This window comes from Brassica rapa, chromosome A04 (genome assembly GCF_000309985.2).
Source record: "Brassica rapa cultivar Chiifu-401-42 chromosome A04, CAAS_Brap_v3.01, whole genome shotgun sequence".
Taxonomy (NCBI): domain Eukaryota; kingdom Viridiplantae; phylum Streptophyta; class Magnoliopsida; order Brassicales; family Brassicaceae; genus Brassica; species Brassica rapa.
In genome coordinates, this window is record NC_024798.2 from 21,649,217 (window position 1) to 21,673,258 (window position 24,042).

The 24,042-nt window shown below is 31.4% G+C and overlaps 2 protein-coding genes and 2 long non-coding RNA genes across 6 annotated transcripts; 2 read left to right on the forward strand and 2 right to left on the reverse strand.

Moving 5' to 3' along the window:
• Positions 1 to 80: 80 nt before the first annotated feature.
• Positions 81 to 1,522, forward strand: LOC103866291 (cytochrome B5). 3 transcript variants are annotated; one of them, XM_033289882.1, is made up of 5 exons: positions 81 to 297; positions 464 to 590; positions 683 to 798; positions 905 to 971; positions 1,064 to 1,499. In XM_033289882.1, the coding sequence occupies exons 3-5, from the start codon at positions 721 to 723 to the stop codon at positions 1,321 to 1,323; spliced, it is 405 nt and encodes a 134-aa protein (XP_033145773.1). In that variant the 5' UTR covers positions 81 to 297; positions 464 to 590; positions 683 to 720; the 3' UTR covers positions 1,324 to 1,499. The 3 variants fall into 3 exon arrangements, with proteins under 3 accessions (XP_033145773.1, XP_009142432.1, XP_009142433.1); XM_009144184.3 differs by lacking the exon at positions 81 to 297 and having other exon boundaries at positions 352 to 590; positions 1,064 to 1,522; XM_009144185.3 differs by lacking the exon at positions 81 to 297 and having other exon boundaries at positions 368 to 590; positions 668 to 798; positions 1,064 to 1,522.
• Positions 1,523 to 2,928: 1,406 nt separating this feature from the next.
• Positions 2,929 to 5,500, reverse strand: LOC103866292 (cytochrome P450 78A6). Its single transcript, XM_009144186.3, has 2 exons — positions 3,843 to 5,500; positions 2,929 to 3,711 (listed from the first exon to the last, which is right to left on the reverse strand). The coding sequence occupies exons 1-2, from the start codon at positions 4,806 to 4,808 to the stop codon at positions 3,094 to 3,096; spliced, it is 1,584 nt and encodes a 527-aa protein (XP_009142434.1). The 5' UTR covers positions 4,809 to 5,500; the 3' UTR covers positions 2,929 to 3,093.
• Positions 5,501 to 8,578: 3,078 nt separating this feature from the next.
• On the reverse strand, positions 8,579 to 11,297 carry LOC117133508. The gene is made up of 2 exons (XR_004457359.1): positions 11,074 to 11,297; positions 8,579 to 11,024 (listed from the first exon to the last, which is right to left on the reverse strand). It is a non-coding gene; the product is annotated as an uncharacterized LOC117133508 (long non-coding RNA).
• LOC117133509 lies at positions 10,800 to 14,139 on the forward strand. The gene is made up of 2 exons (XR_004457360.1): positions 10,800 to 11,016; positions 11,066 to 14,139. It is a non-coding gene; the product is annotated as an uncharacterized LOC117133509 (long non-coding RNA).
• The last annotated feature ends 9,903 nt before the right edge of the window (positions 14,140 to 24,042 follow it).

Genomic DNA, 24,042 nt, shown 5'->3' on the forward strand with positions numbered 1-24,042 from the left:
CATATGATAACTGTCGGATAGGCACATATTATTATCAATTACCAACTTTTTTATTTTTTGATCAAACAACTTTTCTTTCTAAGGATAAAATCCACCCAATGATGCGTCAATGATAAAAGAGATTTCTAATTTGAAAATCTTTCTTGCGTTATTGGGCCTGATGAGAAAAGTCTCATAAGTTTAAACAAAATAAACAATGATGCTTCAATTGTTTTGAGAAAAATAAAACGTGAAGAACTTCACCCACCTACCTGAGGTGGCTGACCACTTTGAGCATATTCTTCACGTTTCACCATGGTAGGTGCCCTTTCTTTCAACTCCTTAAACTAGCTCTAGCTGTAAATAAATACGTTATAGCCTTATAGGTAAGGTATTGAAGAAGGGTTAAAATATAAGTTGCTTCGTTCCTCGTCCATCTTCAAGAGCTGATAATAAACTATTTATTTACCCTCTTCTCTTACAGTTCCGAAACAAAAACAAGACTGTAATTTTATTAGAAAAATCAAGAAATAACAATATTCAAGAACTTCACAACTTACAATATAAACAGAAGGCGTGAGGTCTAAGAAGTTGCGCTCTGTTGTATATTGGTTCGTGCTCGTAGAAGTTTCCCTTTACCATCTTGCTTTCTTGATTTTGTTTCAGTCCAATTAAACTTTATATAAAGGTCCTCTGTTTTCAGGTTTATTACTCGCCGGCAAGAGCATCAGAAAGTAATCAATGGCCAAGCTTATCTCGTTTCATGATGTGGCTAAACATAAATGCAAGAATGATTGTTGGATTCTCATCCATGGAAAGGTCTAAACCAAAACTAAATTCTCCAAATCCTCTATTTTTAGTCATCTACCATATTTATATTTTTAGTCATCTATCATGCATATTTATAAAACAAGTGAATCCACAGGTTTATGACGTCAGCAGTTTCATAGACGAACATCCCGGCGGTGACAATGTTCTCCTCGCCGTCACTGGTACGTAAAAGTAGCCATTGGTTTAATCCGGTCCGGGTTTTTTACTTTCATTCGGATTTTTAATATTTTTGTGACTTATTTGGAAAATAAAGGAAAGGACGCGTCGACTGATTTTGACGATGTGAACCATAGCAATGAAGCGAAAGAGACGATGAAGAAATATTATATCGGTGACGTTGACAAGTCAACTGTCCCGGTGACGGCGAAGTATATTCCACCGTGGGAGAAAGAATCTACTGCTGAAACCACAAAAGACGAATCTGGAAACAAGATGCTTGTATACTTCGTTCCTCTCTTGATTCTCGGCGTTGCTTTCTTTCTCAGATTCTACAACAACAAGCAGACAACTTAAGAACAATTATGTTGAGACGTGAGAGAAAGATCCATCGCAGTGTTTCATAAGGTTGTATTATTAATATTATATAGGTTTTGTGTGTGTAATAATGGCATTTTCTTTGGCCCATGAATGGTGTTTGATTTGTCTTTATGTGACTGAGCCGTTGCAATTAGGCCCTTGTTATATCTCAATAGCATGGGCTGTGTTACTATTATTAACTATATAAACAATCAACTAGACAACACGAATGATTGTGTTACAAAAAAAAAAAAAGAATGGCTATCTAATGAAAATGGGCGTGGCATACTAACAAGCATTGAGTGGTAGTAATTCGTATTATGTTGTATACACACATATGTATAAAAACACTAAAGAAAGAGAACGCATGACACATTTACAACTTTGTTAAGGAAGAAGGAATGAATGTAATACATATGAAAACGATCTTACTATATTTGTGTAATATACGCGAAAAAGAAAATTAACTTACTATATTTGTGTAATATACAAGAAAATTAACTTACTATATATTTATGGTTACCGAATATATGAAAACAACACATTCTGTATTTCTAGCAAAAAATTTCCACATGTATGATGTATTAGCCTTTATATTGTCTGATGATTTCTTTGGCACTTTAAAGATACAAAGTTTGACGAATCTTGATGTTTTTATTTATTTATCGTTTCCATTGAACTTATTCGATTTCATAATGTAAAATATTATTTATATAATTCGTTTACTTGTTCTTGTGCTGATGTTGTTTTCATGGATAGTACTGGGTATTCGAATAAAAAATCCCTAAAAAGTATGAGAATATTATTCTTTGGTTAATATTTGCTGTCAAGAAATATAGTTTTATTTTACCTTTAAAAATCGTAGCGGGTATATATTACATGTGTTATTAAAAAAAGGGTTAACAATTCCAAGATTGTGTATACTCTGAAAGATAGTTCACCATAATCACGAAATAGATTTGATAATTTTATATTAGATTGCAATTTTAAGTAATAATTTATTCCACATGTATCAGCCTTTATATTGTCTGTTAATTTTTTTTGGCATTTTAAGGATATAAGGAGTGACGAATGTTTTTTTATTTATCATTTCCATTTGAACATATTCGATTTCATAATGTAGATCAATTAATATTTATATAATTTGCTTACTTGTTCTTGTGTTGCTGTTGTTTTCATGGATAGTACTGGGTATCGAACAAAAAAATATGAGAATGTTATTCTTTAGTTAATATTTGCTGTCAAGAAATATAGTTTTGTTATCTTTAAAAATTGAAGCGTGGATTACATGTGTTGTCAAAATGGGTAAACGATTCCAAGAATGTTATTCTTTAGTTAATATTCACCTTAACAACGAAATAGATTTGATAATTTTATTTTAGATTGCAATCTTGAATTATAATCGAATTTATTCCAAAATTCGGTTAAAAAATAAATGTGTGAGTTGTTTGGTAGATTAGGAGAGTTTTTTAGGGTCAGACACCTGCGGGTTACACATAATCCGCTCAGCTAAAGAATGGGTTAGGAACACATTCTAGTATTATAAACCCTAAGTGGTTTATGGTGAATGTTTTTCTTATACTATAGGATTATACTAATTACTAAAATAAACTGCTGTGTACTAGTGTACGTATATAAATTTAGAATAGAACTATAAATTATTTTTCATTGTATTTACAATAGTAGAGACACATCATTCACCTTTCAGCAGCCTCACAAATCACAACACACGCACAAAATCACCTTACGCATGAAAATATTAAAACCTTAAGTACGTCTACGGCGCAGTTTAGCAGCAAGAGGATTAGCCATCTCACATGAAAGCCTTAGTTTCTCAGATAAGTCAACGCCGTTACCATCTGACACTCCCCATTCAAATTCGTGTAACAGCGTTGCGGTCCAGAACGTAACGGTTGTCAATCCAAGATTCTTCCCAGGACAGGTCCTACGACCAGACCCGAAAGGCGCTAGTCTTAAATCCGACCCAAGAACCGAGAACTCCACCTCACCTTCTTTCGTCACAAATCTTTCGGGTCTGAACTCCAAAGGATCGACCCACACGTGTGGATCATGCGCTATTGCCCACATGTTCACCATTGCTGTGGTCCCTGCCGGAATAAAACGACCATCAACGATCGTATCTGTTATGGCCAAACGGGCCCATGAAAGAAGTGGGCCTGGTGGATGCATTCTCAGGACTTCTTTAACCACAGCCGTCAGATATGGAAGTGAAGCCAAGTCAGACTCATCTACAGCTCTTGATTTTCCGACCACCAAATCAAGTTCACTCTGAACCGTCGATTGAATATCTGGATGAAGCACTATCCTAGCTAGGATCCACTCGATTAAAACCGCTACAGTGTCCGTTCCTCTGAATATCATCTCCTGTGACAATAATATAACCAGAATAAATGCGATCTGTTAATACATACTTTAATGCTTTATTTATCCTAGCACATGTCACATTCCGTCTATAAATTTCATGTTATATCGGACTTTATATAAAATTTAATTACCCAAAGAACGGCGATGATGTCCGGGTCGGATAAATGATCAGAGCCATGCAGGGAGAGCAGGACGTCCACGAAATCACGAGGCGAGTCACCGGTTTGATTACGATGCTCGGATACAATCCGGGATACAAACCGGTTTACCTTTGGTACGAGTGCGGAACATCTAGTCCGGATTCTCTGTGGATCAAATTCCGACAACCAAGGAAGGTGATCGGTCCAATTCAATGTTCCGAGCAAATCATAGCCTTCTTCGACCAACTCACGTAACTCACTATGGTCTTGATCAAGCTCGTACTCTTGTCCGAAAACAGAGCACATCATGTTGTTAAGCGACGCCGTTTTGAGCAACTCACGAACAAAACAGACGCCGTTAGTGCTCTGTTTCTCAAGAAGTCCCACCATCTGGCTAGCGATCACTCGCCTCTGTGTTTCAGCACGTTTGATTTGTTTCGGACTAAAGAGATGGTTCGAAGCGATACGCCGCAGAGTTCGCCAGTAAACACCGTGTGGTGCAAAACCAATCGCCCGGTTGAACATCAGAGAGTAAGCTGATTCCTTAACCGGCCGGTCAGCAAAAACAGGGCTATTGAGAATCTCTTTAGCAACGTCGGGATTGCACGTGACGATCACGCGTGTCTCCCCTAAGCTGAAAGCTAAGAGCCGTTTGGCTCCGAATCTCTCCGCAACGTCTGCGATACGGCGGTGAGCTAGAGTGCTGGACATGAGAGACATGCTTCCCACGAAAGGGAACCCTCTTGGACCGGGGATAACCGTACCGGTTTTGTTAGCTAACCGGCGTGAGAGGAACTTTCCCCATGCAGGTCCACCGGGATAGGTCCAGAAGAACAAAGAGATGGCGAGCCATACGAATACTATGGCAAGGAGAGAGAAGGCGAGATTAGTTTGGCTTGGAACGGTGCATTTGGACAGAAGGGCAAAGACTAAGGAGCTTTCGAGTTCGGTAGCCATGGCTGATCAAAGGAAATTAGATGAAGAGGGAGGGGAGAGAGACTAAAGGAGAGTGTATTTTGGTTTGTGGGGCTTAAAGATCAGCAGATGGCTTTGGTCTTTATATAGATAATCAGAGCTCACAAAACTGTTACCATTTTGTAAAAAAAAAAATGTAATCTTCTTTGTATATGTATGATTTCCTTTAGTATATTTAATTTACAGGATTGTTAATAGTATATATATTGTGTAGTTGTGTGTTATTTTATTGTCCCTCTCTATGTCAAGAATGTGTTCTTTTTTTTTTGTTGTTGTCATCATCAAGAATGTGTTCATTGTTCTATATATATGTATATTAAAAATCTTTCCATACATAAAATACAATCAATTAAGTTTTCTGAATTTTTATCATAAATCTCATCTTTCACACACACACACACACACACATATATAGCGAAAATCTAATATTTTCCTAGTTGTTTTGAAAATGCCTATTCATATGCAAAGTTTCGTAAGTAATAATTTGATTATTTAACCCTTTATTAGAAGGTTTTAGTATAAACATAAAAATTAAGAAAGGTATTTTTTTTTTTACAAAAAGCACCCTATTATAATAAATTTTTAACCACATATTATATATGTATTAATGTATGTTAAACTCTATTTCATGGTATAGGGGTGTCGTTATAATTTTTATCAATTAATGTAGTAAAACTTTATAATACTCCCAAATCGGTATAATAACCACTATAAAATCGTTATTTTCTTGAAAAATGGAGATAACAAAGGCTCTAAACCTCTTTCAACATCATCATATGTTAGTGCATGATGCAATTATGCATTAAAACAATATTGTCATATTTTTTGAAATTTTCTCAAAACATATGTGTTAACCTCAACAAAAATATTGAATTTTGGTAAATGAACCTTATAATCATTAGTATTGTTTTAAATTTCTAACCAAATTCTAAATTTTTATTAATGTATGTTAAACTCTCTTTCATGGTACATGAGTGTCGTTCAATTTTTTTATAAATTAATTTAGTTTAATTTCATATACTCTCACTACAAGAAAACGTAACTTTAACGAGAAAGTTTAACGAGGAAAAATAATCCTCGTAAAAAAACGTTGATTTTGCGAGGAAAGTACGTTGAGAAAGAAAAGCATCGTTATTTCGTCGTAAGTTAACGACAAAAAATATTCGTCGTAAAGACGATGTAAATTGACGTGGCTTTTACGAGGAAATAGTTTTTCCTCGTAAAAGCCACGTAAATTTCGCGAGTGCTTTACGACGAAATATTACGAGAGAATTTTTTTTATTATTTATATATATATTTTTTTCAGAAAAACTAATTATAAATTATTTTTTCCAACAGCAAAAATATAATTGGGCCTTCGGGATCACTGAGAGGGTGAGGAAGAAGTTTGAAGCGAAGGCGAAAGTTCGCTTGTTGGACACGGTCTCCAACTGGAAGGGTGACTGGATCGTGAAGGGGTATGAGCGTGGCAAACCCGCTGAGCTCACCACGGATGTCTGGGATGGCCTCATCTGATATTGGCGTCTTCCTGATTCCATTAGAATCGCCCAGTCTTGCTCTAACTCCCGTAACACAGTCGATGAGCACGGGAACGGGCCGATGCTTCACACTACGGGCCAAAAACCCCACGCCGGTGTCCGTTTGGAAATGGTAATTAAAAATTTAATTATATTAAATTTTTAGTATATTTTTATATATATTCTAATTAACAACTTTCTTAAATGTTTTTTTAGGCCAAAGAGACGGGAGAATTCCCGTCTCTTATGCAACTTTACGAGAGGACCCACAAGAACAAGGCGGGCCGATTTATAGATGGCAAGTCCGAGCAAATCTACAACGATTTGGCTGCTCGGGTTGAAGAACGCCAGACCCAGCTGACCCAACAGTCCACCGATGGATTACCCGTCACCTTATCCACACCTGAAGTGGATAAGCTTTACGAGGAGGTAAATTTTCTAAAATTTTAATTTTTTTAAATATTCATTTAATTTAACTTTAAATTTTTACTAACAAAATTTATTTTTTGTTTTTAAGGTTGTCCCTAAAAAAAAGGGACGGACGTTGGGGATTGGTTCCGTCAACGATGTTCCGAGAGCGACATCGTCTTATGTTCAGCGACGGGATGATGAAGTCTCTCAGCTGCGTAGGGAGTCCGAAGAGCTGCGTAGAGAGTCTACTCAGCTGCGTAGAGAGTCTACTCAGCTGCGATCTCGTATGGGTGGACTCGAGGGCTTCTTGGACGTTGTAGCGGCCACAAATCCGGAATGGGCGACTTTGTTGAGGACCATGCGACAATAAAATCCTATCCCAGGCCAGTCACCGACCGACGACTCACATGCCGAGGCGGATGTTCAGGCGAGGAGTGATGAATTCTACGAGGCGATTAATTAACGACCACCCTTAGTTCTTTTTAATTTCGGTTCTTGTATTATGAATTCAAAACTTATTTATATATAAAATATTTTGGTTTTGATTTTTTTAGAATTTTAATTTTATTAATAATTTAAATAATTTAAATTATATTTATAATTATAATTTTTTATATTTCTATAAAATAATGAAACGAAGTAAATTCGTAGCTAATTTTGCGGCTTCTTTACGTGGAAGCTTAACGTGGTTTTTACGAGGAAACATTTATAAGGACATAACGTGGAAATCTATCAAGGTTTTTACGTTTTCTTTACGTGGAAAGCTGTCAAGGTATTTACGTTAATTTTACGAGTATTTATTTACGTGGGTTTTACGAGGAAAGTTTTTCGTGGTATTTACGAGGAAACTTAGCGACGTCCTTACGTGGAATCTTTACGTGGTCTTTACGACGAAATATCCTCCTTCGCTTTTACGACGAAATTATTTCCTCGCTAACTTACGACGAATTAGCGAGGATATATGCGTTACGACAAACGGATAACGACGAAACGGGTTTCCTCGCTAATTCGTCGTAACACTGCTTTTACGACGAAGTAACGAGGAAAACTGCCCTCGTAAAACTTTTGTTTTCTTGTAGTGTCTCTAAATTAGTGGACTAACCATTATAAAAATCGATATTCTATAGAAAAATAGAGACAACAAAGGTTCCAACCTCTTCGACCATCACCATATATTAGTACATGAGGCAATTATGCATTAAAGCAATATTGCTATATTTTTTTGTTTTTTTTCTCAAAATTTATGTATTAACTTCTACGAAAGTATTGAATTTTACATTAAACGCTCCATATACTGAAGTCTAAGCTTTTTGGCGTTGTTTTAAAATTTTTTAACCACATTCTGCATTTGTATTAATGTATGTTAAACTCTCTTTATGGTATATGAGAATCATTATAATTTTTCATCAATTAATTTAGTATAACTTTATAATACTCCATAAATCGGTAGAATAACCACTATAAAATTGCTATTTTCTTGAAAAACATAGACAACAAAGACTCCAAACCTCTTTCAACATTATCATATGTTAGTGCAGGATGCAAATATGCATTAAAAACATATTGTCATATTTTTGAATTTTTTTCTCAAAATCTGTGTGTTAACCCCTACGAAAATATTGAGTTTTACGTTAAACGCTCTATATACTGAAACTTATATTTTTTATTGTTGTTCTAAATTTTGTAACGACATTATAAATTTGTATTAAAGTATGTTAAACTCTCTTTTATGGTATATGATAATCGTTATAATGTTTTATTAATTAATTTAATAAAACTTCATAATACTCTCTAAATTGGTGGAATAACTACTATAAAATCACTTTTTCTTGAAAAATAGAGAAAGCAAAGTCTCCAAACCTCTTTTAATATCATCATATGTTAGTGCATGATGCAAGTATGCATTAAAACAATATTTTCATATTTGTCTGAAATTTTCTCAAAATCTATGTGTTAACATCTACAAAAAATATTGAATTTTGGTAAATGATTTATATATTGAAACCTATAATCTTTAGTGTTGTTTTAAAATTTCTAATCACATTCTAAATTTTTATTAATGTATGTTAAACTCTCTTTTATGGTACATGATCATCGTTTAATTTTTTTTTATAAAAAAATTTAGTAAAATTTCATATACTCCCTAAACTACTGGATTAACCATTATAAAATCGTTATTCCCTAGAGAAATGGAAACAACAAAGGTTCCAAACCTCTTTGACATCATAATATATTAGTACATGAGGCAACTTTGCATTAAAGTAATATTGTTTATTTTTTGAATTTTTCTCAAAATCTATGTGTTAACCCCTACAAAAATATTGAGTTTTACGTTAAACGCTCTATATATTGAAACTTATACTTTTTATTGTTGTTCTAAATTTTATAACGACATTCTAAATTTGTATGAATGTATATTAAAGTCTGTTTTATTGTATATGGGAATAGTTCTAATTTTTATCAGTTGATTAGTTAAACTACATAATACTATCTAAATCAGTGGAATAACCACTACAAAATTGCTATTTTCTTTTAAAACGGAGACAACAAAGGCTGTAAACCTCTTTCAATATCATCATATATTACTGCAGGATGCAACTATGCATTAAAACAATATTGTCATATTTTTTAAAAAATTTCTCAAAATCTATGTGTCTCTACCAAAATATTGAATTTTGGTAAATGCTTTATATAGTGAACCTTATAATCTTTAGTGTTGTTTTAAAAAATTTAACTACATTCTAGATTTGTATTAATGTATGCTAAACCCTCTTTCATGGTACATGAGCATCGTTCAATTTTTTTAATAATTAATTTAGTAAAATTTCATATATTCCCTTAATTAGTGGACTAACCATTATAAAATTGATATTTTCTAGAGAAATGTAGATAACAAAGGTTTCAAACCTCTTTGACCATCACTTTATACTAGTAAAAGAGACAACTATGTATTAAAACAATATTGTTATATTTTTGATTTTTTTTCAAAATCTATATGTTAACCCTATGAAAATTTTGAGTTTTACATTAAACGCTCTATACACTGAAGCCTAAACTTTTTAGAAGTAACAAAAATAATTAATTATTGCTATTCTAAATAAATAAGCAAAAAAAAATATAGAATAACTTTTAATATTTTAATCAATTACTTTAAGTTTCAAATATCATACAAACTGAAACAAAAATATATATCATTTAAAACATCATATGTAAAGAAACGGAGAAAATATGTAAGAGTGTACATAGAGTAAAATACGTCAATGGAACAAAATATATGTAATTCCCGATTACTTGGCTAGATAATTAAATTTGCCGAGCTTGATTCCAACAGACTCGATCGACGTTGATTGTGAATATCTTCTGGATGAATATCTTATAATTGAAAACTTGAAAGTGCTTGTCGACCTTATTCCAATTTTTTTTGAAAGGAATAGAAAAGACAAGAACGTTCAGCCACAAGATAAAGATGATTACAGAGTCTTCTTGTTCGTTGATCTGTTTGATAAATAAAACATCAAACAGAAGTTGTTTTTATAAAAGCAAGACTACTTTGAATGTAATCGTTTAAATGATTTACATGGATTTTTTTGTTTGTTTGAGAAATGATTTACATGGATTTGTAAACATGAATCTTTGTAATTTTAACAGTGCAAAACATTCGGATTTGCAACAGGTAGCTTTCATTGCATATGAATGAAAATATGAATCTTGTTGATTAGGAATATAAATTAAAGAATGTAATAAATTGGTGTAATGCGTGATGGTTACATCAATTAACTTATTGCAAACGCTAAGTTAATTATCGTCGCGACCATTGAATAAAACGTAAATCATGGAGTCTGCTTGTATTAATGAAATTCATTATATTTGTTAATTTGTAGTCCAGTTGACTTGACTTATCCCAATCAATTATATAGCTGCTTATTTACATATACTTTTTGTTTTTTCATATCAACTTTTTCTTTCAATATACTTATATATACACTAATACACATATATAAGTAAATAACTACCCTATTTATGTATATATTCTGTCGAAACAAAGAAAAGTATCCTACATATTACTATTTTGTGTTGTTCAACCTAACTGTTTGATGATATTGTTCATACTTCATACGGTACCTTGACAAATAAGAAAATGAGTTTTAACGGTTCAGCGCCGTCATACGTTGGCGCGTGAGTCTTAACTCTCCAGCCCCATGGGATCGATGCTACTTCGAGTGATGTCACATTTTGTGGAGCCCATGTTCAGTATCTTTGCAGTAAAAATCTAAAACTGAAGTCAGTACTGTACTGGACACGGGAAGCTAGGTAATAACTAGTTTTACCGAATAAGAAAATGGTTTAATTGCCTAGATTTGGTTTTAAGAACCTAGGTTTAACTCAACCAATATAAATAATTCTACAATTCAATTTGACCCGTAGGGCTGTAACCGATACAAAATGATTGTGTGTGCTGTATATTGTAACCGTCAGATTGGAGTATTTTAATATCTGACGAGTTCTTGATTAATCAGTCTTGATTCAGGACTACATAACTTTTCTTTTGCTAAAAAATGTTACAAAAGGACTATATCCTACTATATAAAAGGGACTAAATTCAAGGCTTTTGGGACTATCCACCTCAGCCAAAATATTCTCATCCAATGAAGTTGCCATGTCATCCAATGAAATTAGTAATCTATTTGGGTCTAATTTTTACCAAACCAAAATATTCAATAATTCCAATTCATTTGGTTGAATGCCCCATGCTTCCCGAAAGATTCTGCAGATAAAGTTTACCGATTATTACCTTTGGCTTCTTCAAGAATATAGCGACCCTTGAATTCTAAGGTTCTTCGTTTTCTTCGAGTTCAGATTAGGTCAAGCTTCAATAGAGTTTCTGAAAGGTTGTGTGAGACGAATCGTCTTGAGAAATCCCTGGGTTGAACTTTATTCGTGTCGCTTCGTCCAAAATTATTCTCCTCTAAAACGTTATGGAATTTATTGATTCATCGTCATTAACAATAACCTTAATTCTTCCCCCAGAACAAGCACAATTACTTCTTCTTATCTCTATTTGAGATTATCTCTTCTCTTTATAGAACAACTTCACTTAAAGATTATCGTCATACACAAAAGATTTCTCAATTCTAATCCACATAGAAGACCACTCCCAGAGATGATGAAAAAAAAACACAATCCAAAAGGTAAAAGCTTGATTTCTTTGAATTATGGATCTTCATAATAAACTGATTTGTCATTTATAGAATGTCGTAATTGGCTATAGCTTTTCTACAGGGAACTGCAAATACGTTTGCCCATGAATCCACCTGGAAAACAAACCAGCTTTAGAAATCAGGCCCGATTAGCTATTGTCTGAACATGTTTCAGGTTTTCAATTGACTCCAGACATTTACTGGAGAGATTTGTCTCAGGGATACATTCAGCCACAAGATTTGCCAACACCGGAAAGATCTAACAAGTCTCTAATTTCGTTAGGGATCAAACCTGTGAGATTCCTAGATAATAAAAGTGACTAAAGTTATAGAATTTAGCTTTTAGGATGTATCGTCTGTAACAGAGCTTGAAAGTGGGATGAAAAGAAACAGAGGAGGAGGAGGAGGAGTCTTAAACCTTACAAGCACAACTACAGTTGCAATGAACAAGGTAATGATCACATGTTGCTTCATTTACTACTTTGATGGTCCTTAAACATCTTTTTGATCAATCTTGCGCTGTCTTCACATTTTTTCATCTAATGTCACCCACAAAACAAGCTAAACTGCTAAGTGATCAAGGATTAACAAAAGTTGTATGCACAGCTGGACAGCAAACAGAATGTGTACTCTCATTCCTAACTTCATAATACTCTAAAATCATGAGAGGATTGGTTGTGTCGTGTATGTTGTGTGTTTATAGATAGAGATGATGTCATAGGCAATTGATGAAACATTTGACAAAGAAGAAGTTGGAAAAACTACAGATCTAGCTAATCAGGTAATTATTGAAATTTCAGTCACAAGATACAGTCACACACAGCTTTCGTTTGTTTTTTTAATTCTTCAATCTAACTAATTCCTCAATATTCTGCTGTTCTTATAGGTGGTCGATGAGATTACAGTTCACAGGTTGGCTTTTCTTAAGTAGTCAGTTAAAATTTGTCAAGAAAATATTACAAATGGTTTAAAACTAATTTTACCTGCTTCTTTCTCAACAGGTATGTATCTTCATCTCTAAAACGCAGGATGGCTACAAAAAAATGACGTTCCCACTACAGTCAATAAAAAGAGGCAAGTGTATGTAAATAGACATGACAGTTCAAATTACTTACTTTGATCTATTACGTTTATCAGGAATAGATAATTCATTCTTTTCGGTGTTCAAATATTATTGCAGCTTGGAATTTACTGAAGTGGATGATCTAGAGAAGAGATTGACTTAGCTTTGATGAATCTGAGAGATGAACCTTCTTATTCGTAGGTATCACTCATCATGCATCAAATGAAAGAAGCTCCCTTAATTATTTTGAAAGTTGTGTTCTGTCAAAGTGTAAACAAAATATATTTTAGATTTTTTTTGTCTCGATTCTAAGAATTTTTTAGGCTGATATAAAAGTATATTATATCATTTATGTATGTTCTATAGGTATTGTAATTTTCCTAATGAAAAACAAAGTATTCATATTTTGTCTCGATTTAAGGAAATCTTTTTTTTCTAATTTGCTGGTGTTAGTTAAAATGTAACTGATGTAACTGAACTAGAGGGTGGAGGAGGAGGGCTCCGGGAAGAAGCAGCAGAGAACAAGTTGTGCTTGGTTCGGCTGACACTCTCTTCAACACGATTATACGAATCCTACATGGTCCTTCAACCATAAGGCAACCAAGGTTGTCTATACTCAAAACTATCGTATCTTCCTACAAAATTATAGTACACAATCAAGCTGATTTCCTTTTATTATTGAACCCATTCACCAAATACGTTCCAGCTCAAATATATAACAATGTGAAATTCACAACTTATTTGTAATATCCCATAAAATAAAATAATAAGATCAATAGGAAAAACAATCTCATAACAAACAATGATTTCACAATTCTGTTTAAAAGGAAATACCACAATGTTTAAATTCTGCGCATAGCGTGGACCAGTCCTAGATCATAACAGTCCTAGGCTGTAATCTATATAATTATATAATTGTATATTTTCATTCATTTTCACATTATCAAAATCAATAGGTTTAAAATGTATAAAATACCAACGCATTCAAAAACAAATACATAAGAATGAAAAATAATTCATAATTTGCATTGAATTTCAACTATAGTGACAAATATTTTTATTTTACTTCCTTTTATAATAAAATATAACAAACACTAAAATGAAAAATAATTATATTAATGAAATAATAAAAGTTTTTAATTAATTTATCAAACCTTTGATTTCTAATAAGAACCAAAGAAACAATAGAAAAAATAAAATTATTTTTGGTTAAGAGTAAACTGCATATTTTTACACACATATCTTTTAATTGATCTTCACTTGCTTAACATAGATTAATATAGACAAAGGTAAGTTAATAACAACATCAATTACAATTGATGTTAAAATATAATATGATTTTTGTATCATTTATTAATAGTCTCAAATTGATATCATTCGTTTTTCTAATACTATTTATGTAACATAATATGATTTTTTTTAACAATACTTAGGTTCACCCTTATACTGAATCGTTAAATTCACCACACTCTTCATAACTAATCAAAGAGCCATGTAGGAATGATTAAAAAAACAATAAAAATAAAAAAAATTAATTTAGTTGAAAAAAAATAACACCGACATTAATTAACGCCGTCTGCGAAATTCTAAATTCTAAAAACCTAAACTCTAAAACTATAAACCCTAAATCTAAAACACTAAACCATAAACCCCAATCCTAAAATATAAATCTTAAATCTTAATCTCTAAACCCAAACTCTAAATATAAACCCTAAATCCTAAAATTTAAACCCTAAATCTTGAACCCTAAACTCTAAATTCTAACCCTAAACTCTGAATCTTAAACTCTAAACTCTAAATCTTAAACTCTAAACTCTAAATCCTAAACCCTAAACCCTAAACCCAAACCTTTAAACCGTAAACCTCAATCTTTTTAACTAGCAGTTGGGTTTACGGTTTAGAGGTCTGTGTTTCGGATTTATAGTTTAGGGTTTAAGGTTTGAATTTTTGGGTTTAAATTTTAGGATTTAGAGTTTAGGATTTAGGATTTAGGGTTTAGATTTTAGGATTTAGGGTTTATGGTTTTGGTTTTAGACTTTAGGGTTTAGATTTTAGGATTTAGGGTTTTGAATTTGGGTTTAGGGTTTAGATTTTAAGATTGGGGTTTATGGTTTAGTGTTTTGTATTTAGTATTTATTGTTTTAGAGTTTAGGTTTTTAGAATTTTGCAGACGGTGTTAATTAATGTCGGTGTTGTTTTTTTGCAGTTATTTATATTTTCTTATTTTTATTGTCTTTTTTAATTATTTATAGATGACACTTTGATTGGTCATGAAAAAAGTGCGGTGAATTTAACCATTCACCATAGAGGTGAACTTAAGTATTGTTCATTTTTTTTGTAGTGTTTTATACATATTTCTTGCAAATGTAAACTTAAAACACAAACCACAAAATTATACAAACAATAATAACTTAAATCACAAGTAAAGTATATTTCACCCGTAGGGCGGACCGACCCTAGTAACTTATAACGGCTTGACACTTTCCCACTCTCAATACGTTTTTCAACCATGGACGTGGGAACGATCAATGAGTTCTCCAATAGGGGTTATCCACAGCTGCGCGCTTCATCATTTTTCTAATGTAATAAGACAAACTTGTCATTTAACTAACGTGATTTGGAAAAGTTAAAAGTAAACTCAACTGTAAACAGGTAATATCAAGATAGCGTGTCCTTTTGTACTTGGTACTACTTATCCACGAGTCAAACTTATATTAATTTACTAACCTCCCTATATTTGCCAGATGACGCTTTGACAGCTATACGATTTAGTACAGAGTAAAATTACTAGTTTTATATTATACATTTATATATAAGTATTTACCACTATACGTTTCTAAATTTTATCACAAAATTTCTTCTGTGAAATGACTCAGATATTAGTTGACCTTTGATAACTAATAATCCTGTTAGCCACATGATTGTTGCTATCAGTTTATAATTCATCTGCCGCTAAAACGTGGTGTTTAAAACTAGAATATTCTTATATGTATATAAAGATTCCACAGGAAATATTTATGTGTTAGATCGTACATTACAACATATATTTTTGTTAACAAGCAATCAAACGGAATTGAACATTAAAAAAAGTTCGTGACAACTCATAATGGCTAATTTTAACAGCGTAAATGAATTTTATGTGGATCTTTGTCGTTCGCTATGATGCGGTCTTGGGTACCCAAGTGACGACAGCGTTTTGTTTTCAGCCGTTGATTTCGTTTACAGATTCGACATATATCATCAGAATCATTCGCTTTCTGGTTACGTCACGTGTGTGAGGTTCGAGGGATGAATTGCGTGATCGTGTCAAGTTTGTGAGCGTGGTATAATTAACATATGCACACTTGACCTCAGTGGAAAAATGGTTGAGAAATGACCATAGCACCGACCGCCTAACCTGATCAAGCTTAAAGAAGATAAACCAAATGGCACAATGGTTATTTAAGGTCCCACGTGATTCGGTGAACACACAAAATCTCACATTGTCTCATATATATCGTTTGCTAAGTGCTTGTCGACAACGATCAGAGATCTCTCGTGTGTTTCTGATTAGAACTGCCTGGCCGCTGATCTAACATCCACTAATGCTTTATCTTGTTCTGTCATGGTTAGTTATGTATATGTTTTGTTTTGTTTCGTTTTCGGTCTAAAACCAGCGAGGATCAGTCCAAAGATGAGACTTGGTCATTAAATAGTCTGACAAGAATTGCAACTTCCCCCAACTTAGAGCTATTTATTCACAATTTGGTCATCATAATAAACATTTAGATGATACATGTAAAAGAAGTATAGCAACAAAAAAAAAAAAAGTATAGCAACATATTACAACATTTGAGATTTGACTATGTTTCATAATAAAATTGTAGAGCTACTTCTACACAGATAGGTCATCATAACAAAAATTAAAATACATGTAATTATAGAAGTACATGTAATAAAATAAATTGTAATAAATGCATGTGTATTGAACTGAAATGGTAGAAAATGTTTTCGTAATTGTTTTCAAACGTTCTTCTAATATCCACAAACACAACATTTATGGGTATTGACCGGATAATCAACAAAACATGAAAACATTAGTGGGGTTTGTCATCAATACATTCCGCTTCTAGACTGGGCAAACTAAAATGTCGCTAATGAGCTTAACAACAAATAACTAATGACCATACATTACAATAGCATAATCTGTGTTTTAAAATACGGTTACAAAATCTGATTTATATTATTTTTGTGGTGTCAAGTGACACCATTGTCTTAACTTGGATCCGCCACTGAGTCAAACGCATATAAGATTTAGGCATACATTATAACTTATATGACATATAAATTTAGGCGTTAATATTCAATAACTAAAGTATTAGTATTATTATTATTCTATTACTATTTTATATTAACTGTTACTAATTTTATGTATGCATATGATTATAGATATTAGGTTAGTTATTTGAAAATAATTTCAAATTTATAAATTTATCTTATTTACATATTCAAACATGTTTTTATAATTTAAATTATATATATATATATATTAAATTATATATATCTTCTGTTCATTTTCTAAAATTACTGTATATATTAATTTTTATTTATATTTTATATATTTACCTATCTACTCTTGTTTTAGTTATCTGTGTATACAGCTAGACGCTAAATATAATGTGTATATTACCATGTGACGAATGCATAGCGTGTTTTTAAACACTAGGTATAGTACCAGACACATATTTTATAACCAAAAGGTATCTGCACACTTATAGTACTTGATATATCCAACAGTGCCAACTATAGTCAAGCAATGATGAAATTTAAACATTAATGGTCGATTTTCAAAAAGTCATTCTTATCAAGTAAAACCTATCCTCTCTTTTTTGACATCTAGAGCCCTCTCCTTTAATATAATTACAAATATCATTTTGGACATACTTCACTCAAGCCTGTTTTGTTAGGATTTCACACAAGTTAAAGATACAAATTATATGTTATATTGTACTGATAAAAAATAGTAGACGTCTTTAACTTATACTCCATTATATTTTACATTATATATATATTTAAATGTTTAATAGTATTAAAGATGACAACAAAGCTATTTTGAAAATTTTGGTTGAAATAATATTAATATTTGCAAATTCTTCCTTCAATTTTTATTATTTTTTTCTTTCTTTCTTTCCCGAGAGAAAGCTATAGAAATCTACACTAAATTATGTCCGGATATGTATAGAGGGCACATTAAAACTTTTTCGACACTGTTTAAAAAAAACTTATCAATGCATATGCTATAGTTTCATGTTCACCAAAATAATCTATATACTTTTTTCAAATATTACATGTTATCTTCCCTTTTATATTTTAAAGATATCTATCGCCAATGGGCAACCTTTCGGTACAATTGATAGGGTTTTGACCATTTCCATTTCTCTATGCTCCCAGTATTCTAAATATACTAAATTAAAGTTAAGATCTATCAAGGGAAGAAAGAGGGTAAGCAAGATATGGCGCAACCTGTTTTTCTTTTATGGAAATTCGAGTATACAATTTTAAAAATAAAAACCATTTTAGGAGAATCTAGCAACTTGGTTCAACTTTGTCACACTTTAGATCTCTATGCTAGTGCCACCCACAAAATAATATATTTAAGTAAATTGTTCTGGTTTGCAGAAAGTCACGGTGAATATCATCATCGTAGTTAACATGAATTTAGTAAATCTCGAATTTAAACTAATAATATTAGACACGATAGACATTCGACTAGTGTTTGATGCATATGTATGTTGTGCATGACTAGTGCATCGATAAATTGACAATTATGTTTTTCGGATTTTCCAAATCAGATCATTGTGCAAACGAAAATAAGATCAACTAATAAATAAACATTGAAAACATTAAAATAAATTTCGCATTTAGCTAATGCACTGATAAAGTCACTTTAAGATTCCATCGAGCGGTCTAAGTTGGATGAAGATTTGATTCTGATAAAGTGTATTGATTGAGTCATGTAGACTCAACTTGCATGCAGACTCTCCTCCCTTTGAAGATTCCCTTACCAAAAATCTTTGCATCATTCTCTCTTTTCCTCCCACTTACACACTTTGAATACATGTACTCAACTAGAGTTCGAATATATATCATATAAGATTTTTGACTGCATCGATATTTGTGATTGTTTCATTATACCAAAAGATATACACAATATCATCTGATTAGTTTTATATTTGGTGAACTTAGATCAACTGATTTTGTTTTCATTTTTCTTACATTTATGTGATCAAAAGATTTGAAGCCATAAATAATCCTAAAATTTTATAACATTGTGACTGTAGAAACTTATGTAAAGGACGTATACAATTGATTCATTAAAAAAATATTTGGTTTCAAATAAGCTTTTTCTGCTATGAACTTTAAGATTCTTTTGAAATTTTGGGTGCCTCATTTTTATTAACCGTTGGTACGACGTCGTTTCTTTGCCACAGATCCTTTGGGCTTTCTTTAAAACCAAATTTTATTTATAGATGGGCTTCTGTATCGAGCCTACATGTCTGGCTTTTCACAAACTTTAATATCTTGATTTCAGGTACCTATGGACAACTTTAATTCAGTTTTATTACAAAAAATGGATTATGTCCTTAAACATGTATGAGTTAAGAAGCTGATGTTAATTGACTTTCATGATTCTTCTCGTGTTCCTAATACCAAAGTTGTCACAAGAACCAACTTCATCTTGTGTTGATCTTAATACATAATGATGCACAAACTATATATAACATAGAAGATTCTCTGCCTTTGATTCTTTTATTCATCCAAATCAAGTCGGAGACAACAACGGTTCCAAACCTCTTTGACATTCATCATATGTTACTGAAGGATGCAACTATATATTAAAATATAATTTTCGTATTTTTGAATTTTTCTCAAAATCTATGGGTTAACTCCTACGAAAATATTGAATTTTTCGGTAAATGCTCTATATACTGAAGCATATGATCTTTAGTGTTGTTTTAAAATTTCTAAACATATTATGCATTTGTATAAATGTATATTAAACTATATTTCATGGTACATGGGCGTCTTTTAAATTTTTTGTCAATTAATTTAGTAAAACTTCATAATACTTCCTAAATTGGTTGACTAACCACTATAAAATCGCTATTCTCTAAAAAAACGGAAACAACAAAGGTTCCAAACCTCTTTGACCTTCATCATATGTTATTGAAGGATGCAACTATATATTAAAATAGAATTTTCATTTTTTTGAATTTTCTCAAAATCTATGGGTTAACCCCTACGAAAATATTGAATTTTTCGGTAAATGCTATATATACTGAAGCATATGATCTTTACTGTTGTTTTAAAATTTCTAAACACATTCTGCATTTTTATTAATGTATAGTAAACTCTATTTCATGGTACATGTGCGTCGTTTAAATTTTTCGTCAATTAATTTAGTAAAACTTCATAATACTCCCTAAATTGGTTGACAAACCACTATAAAATTGCTATTCTCTAGAAAAACGGAGACAACAAAGGTTCCAAACCTCTTTGACCTTCATCATATGTTAGTGAATAATGAAACTATTCATTAAAATAGAATTTTCATTTTTTTTTATTTTTTCTCAAAATCTATGGGTTAACCCCTACGAAAATATTGATTTTTTCGGTAAATGCTCTATATACTGAAGCATATGATCTTTACTGTTGTTTTAAAATTTCTAAACACATTCTGCATTTTTATTAATGTATATTAAACTCTATTTCATAGTACATGTGCGTCGTTTAAAGTTTTTGTCAATTAATTTAATAAAACTTCATAATACTCCCTAAATTGGTTGACTAACCACTATAAAATCGCCATTTTCTAGAATAACGGAGACAAAAAAGGTTCCAAACCTCTTTGACCTTCATCATATGTTAGTGAATGATGAAACTATTCATTAAAATAGAATTTTCATTTTTTTTGAATTTTTCTCAAAATCTATCGGTTAACCCTTACGAAATATTGAATTTTTTCGGTAAATGCTCTATATACTGAAGCCTATGATCTTTACTGTTGTTTTAATATTTATAAACACATTCTATATTTGAATTAATGTATATTAAACTCTCTTTCATGGTACATGGGCATCGTTTAAATTTTTCGTCAATTAATTTAGTAAAACTTCATAATACTCCCTAAATTGGTTGACTACCACAACAAAATCGCTATTTATCTAAAAAAACGGAGACAACAAAGGTTCCAAACCTCTTTTATCTTGATCATATGTTAGTGAGGGATGCAACTATGCATTAAAATAGAATTTTCGTTTTTATGAATTTTTCTCAAAATCTATGGGTTAAACCCTACGAAAATATTGAATTTTTTGGTAAATGCTCTATATATTGAAGCACATTCTATATTTGTATTAATGTATATTAAATCTATTTCATGGTACATGGGCGTCGTTTAAATTTTTTGTCAATTAATTTAGTTAAACTTTATTATACACTCTAAATTGGTTGACTAACCATTATAAAATCGCTATTCTCTAGAAAAACGGAGACAACAAAGGTTCCAAACCTCTTTGTTCTTCATCATATGTTAGTGAAGGATACAACTATGCATAGAATTTTCAATTTTTTAAATTTTTCTCACAATCTATGGGTTAACCCTACGAAAATATTGAATTTTTCGGTAAATGCTCTATATACTGAAGTATATGATCATTAAAGTTGTTTTAAAATTTATAAACACATTCTGCATTTGTATTAATGTATATTAAACTCTATTTCATGGTACATGGGAGTCGTTTAAATGTTTTGTCAATTAATTTAGTAAAACATCATAATACTTCCTAAATTGGTTGACTAACTACTATAAAATCGCTATTTTCTAGAAAAACAGAGACAACAAAGGTTCCAAACCTCTTTGACCTTCATCATATGTTAGTGAATGATGCAACAATGCATTAAAATAGAATTTTCATTTTTTTTTAAATTTTCTCAAAATCTATGGGTTAACACCCCTACGAAAATATTGAATTTTTCGGTAAATGATCTATATACTGAAGCCTATGATCTTTACTGTTGTTTTCAAAAATTTTAACACATTCTGCTTTTTTACGAATGTATATTAAACCCTATTTCATAGTACATGTGCGTCGTTTAAATTTTTTGTCAATTAATTTAGTAAAACTTCATAATACTCCCTAAATTGGTTGAGTAACCACTATAAAATCGCTATTCTCTAGAAAAACGAAGACAACAAAGGTTCCAAACCTCTTTAACCTTCATCATATGTAAGTGAAGGATGCAACTATACATTAAAATAGATTTTTTTTTTTTTTGAATTTTTCTCAAAATCTATGGGTAACCCCTACGGAAATATTTAATTTTTCGGTAAATGATCTATATACTGAAGCCTATGACCTTTACTGTTGTTTTAAAATTTCTAAACACATTCTGAATTTTTATTAATGTATAGGAAACCCTATTTCATGGTACATGTGCGTCGTTTAAATTTTTTGTCAATTAATTTAGTAAAACTTCATAATACTCTCCAAATTGGTTGACTAACCACTATAAAATCGCTATTCTCTAGAAAAACGGAGACAACAAAGGTTCCAAACCTCTTTGACCTTCATCATATGTTAGTGAAGGATGCAACTATGCATTAAGATAGAATTTTCATTTTTTTAAATTTTTCTCAAAATCTATGGGTTAACGCCTACGAAAATATTGAATTTTCGGTAAATGCTCTATATACTGAAGCATATGATCTTTAGTGTTGTTTTAAAATTTCTAAACACATTCTGCATTTGTATTAAGGTATATTAAACTCTATTTCATATTACATGTGTGTCGTTTAATTTTTTTTGTCAATTAATTTAGTAAAACTACATAATACTCCCAAAATTGGTTGACTAACCACAACAAAGTCGATATTCTCTAAAAAAACGGAGACAGCAAAGGTTCCAAACCTCTTTGACCTTCATCATATGTTAGTAAATGATGCAACTATACATTAAAATAGAATTTTTGTTTTTTTGAATTTTTCTCAAATTCTATGGGTCAACCCCTACGGAAATATTTAATTTTTCGGTAAATGCTTTATATACTGAAGCCTATGATATTTGCTATTGTTTTAATATTTATAAACACATTCTGTATTTGTATTAATGTATATTAAACTCTCTTTCATGGTACATGAGCGTCGTTTAAATATTTTGTCAATGAATTTAGTAAAACTTCATAATACTCCCTAAATTGGTTGACTAACCACTATAAAATCGCTATTCTCTAGAAAAACGGAGACAACAAAGGTTCTAAACATCTTTGACCTTCATCATATGTTAGTGAAGGATGCAACTATGTATTAAAATAGAATTTTCATTTTTTTTAATTTTTCTCAAAATCTATGGGTTAACCCCTACGAAAATATTGAATTTTTCGGTAAAAGCTCTATATACTGAATCATATGATCTTTAGTGTTGTTTTAAAATTTCTATACACATTCTGCATTTTTCTTAAGGTATATTAAACTCTATTTCATGGTACATGTGTGTCGTTTAAATTTTTTGTCATTTAATTTAGAAAAACTACATAATACTCCCAAAATTGGTTGACTAACCACAACAAAATCGCTATTCTCTAGAAAAACGGAAACAACAAAGGTTCCAAACCTCTTTGACCTTCATCATATATTAGTGAAGGATGCAACTATACAATAAAATATAATTTTTGTTTTTTTGAATTTTTCTCAAAATCTATGGGTTAACCCATACGAAAATATTGAATTTTTCGGTAAATGTTCTATATACTGAAGTATATGATCTTTAGTGTTGTTTTAAAATTTATAAACACATTATGCATTTGTATTAATGTATATTAAACTCTATTTCATGGTACATGGGCGTCGTTTAAATTTTTTGTCAATTAATTTAGTAAAACTACATAATTCTCCCTAAATTGGTTGACTAACCACAATAAAATCGCTATTCTCTAGAAAAACGGAGACAACAAAGGTTCCAAACCTCTTTGACCTTCATCATATGTTA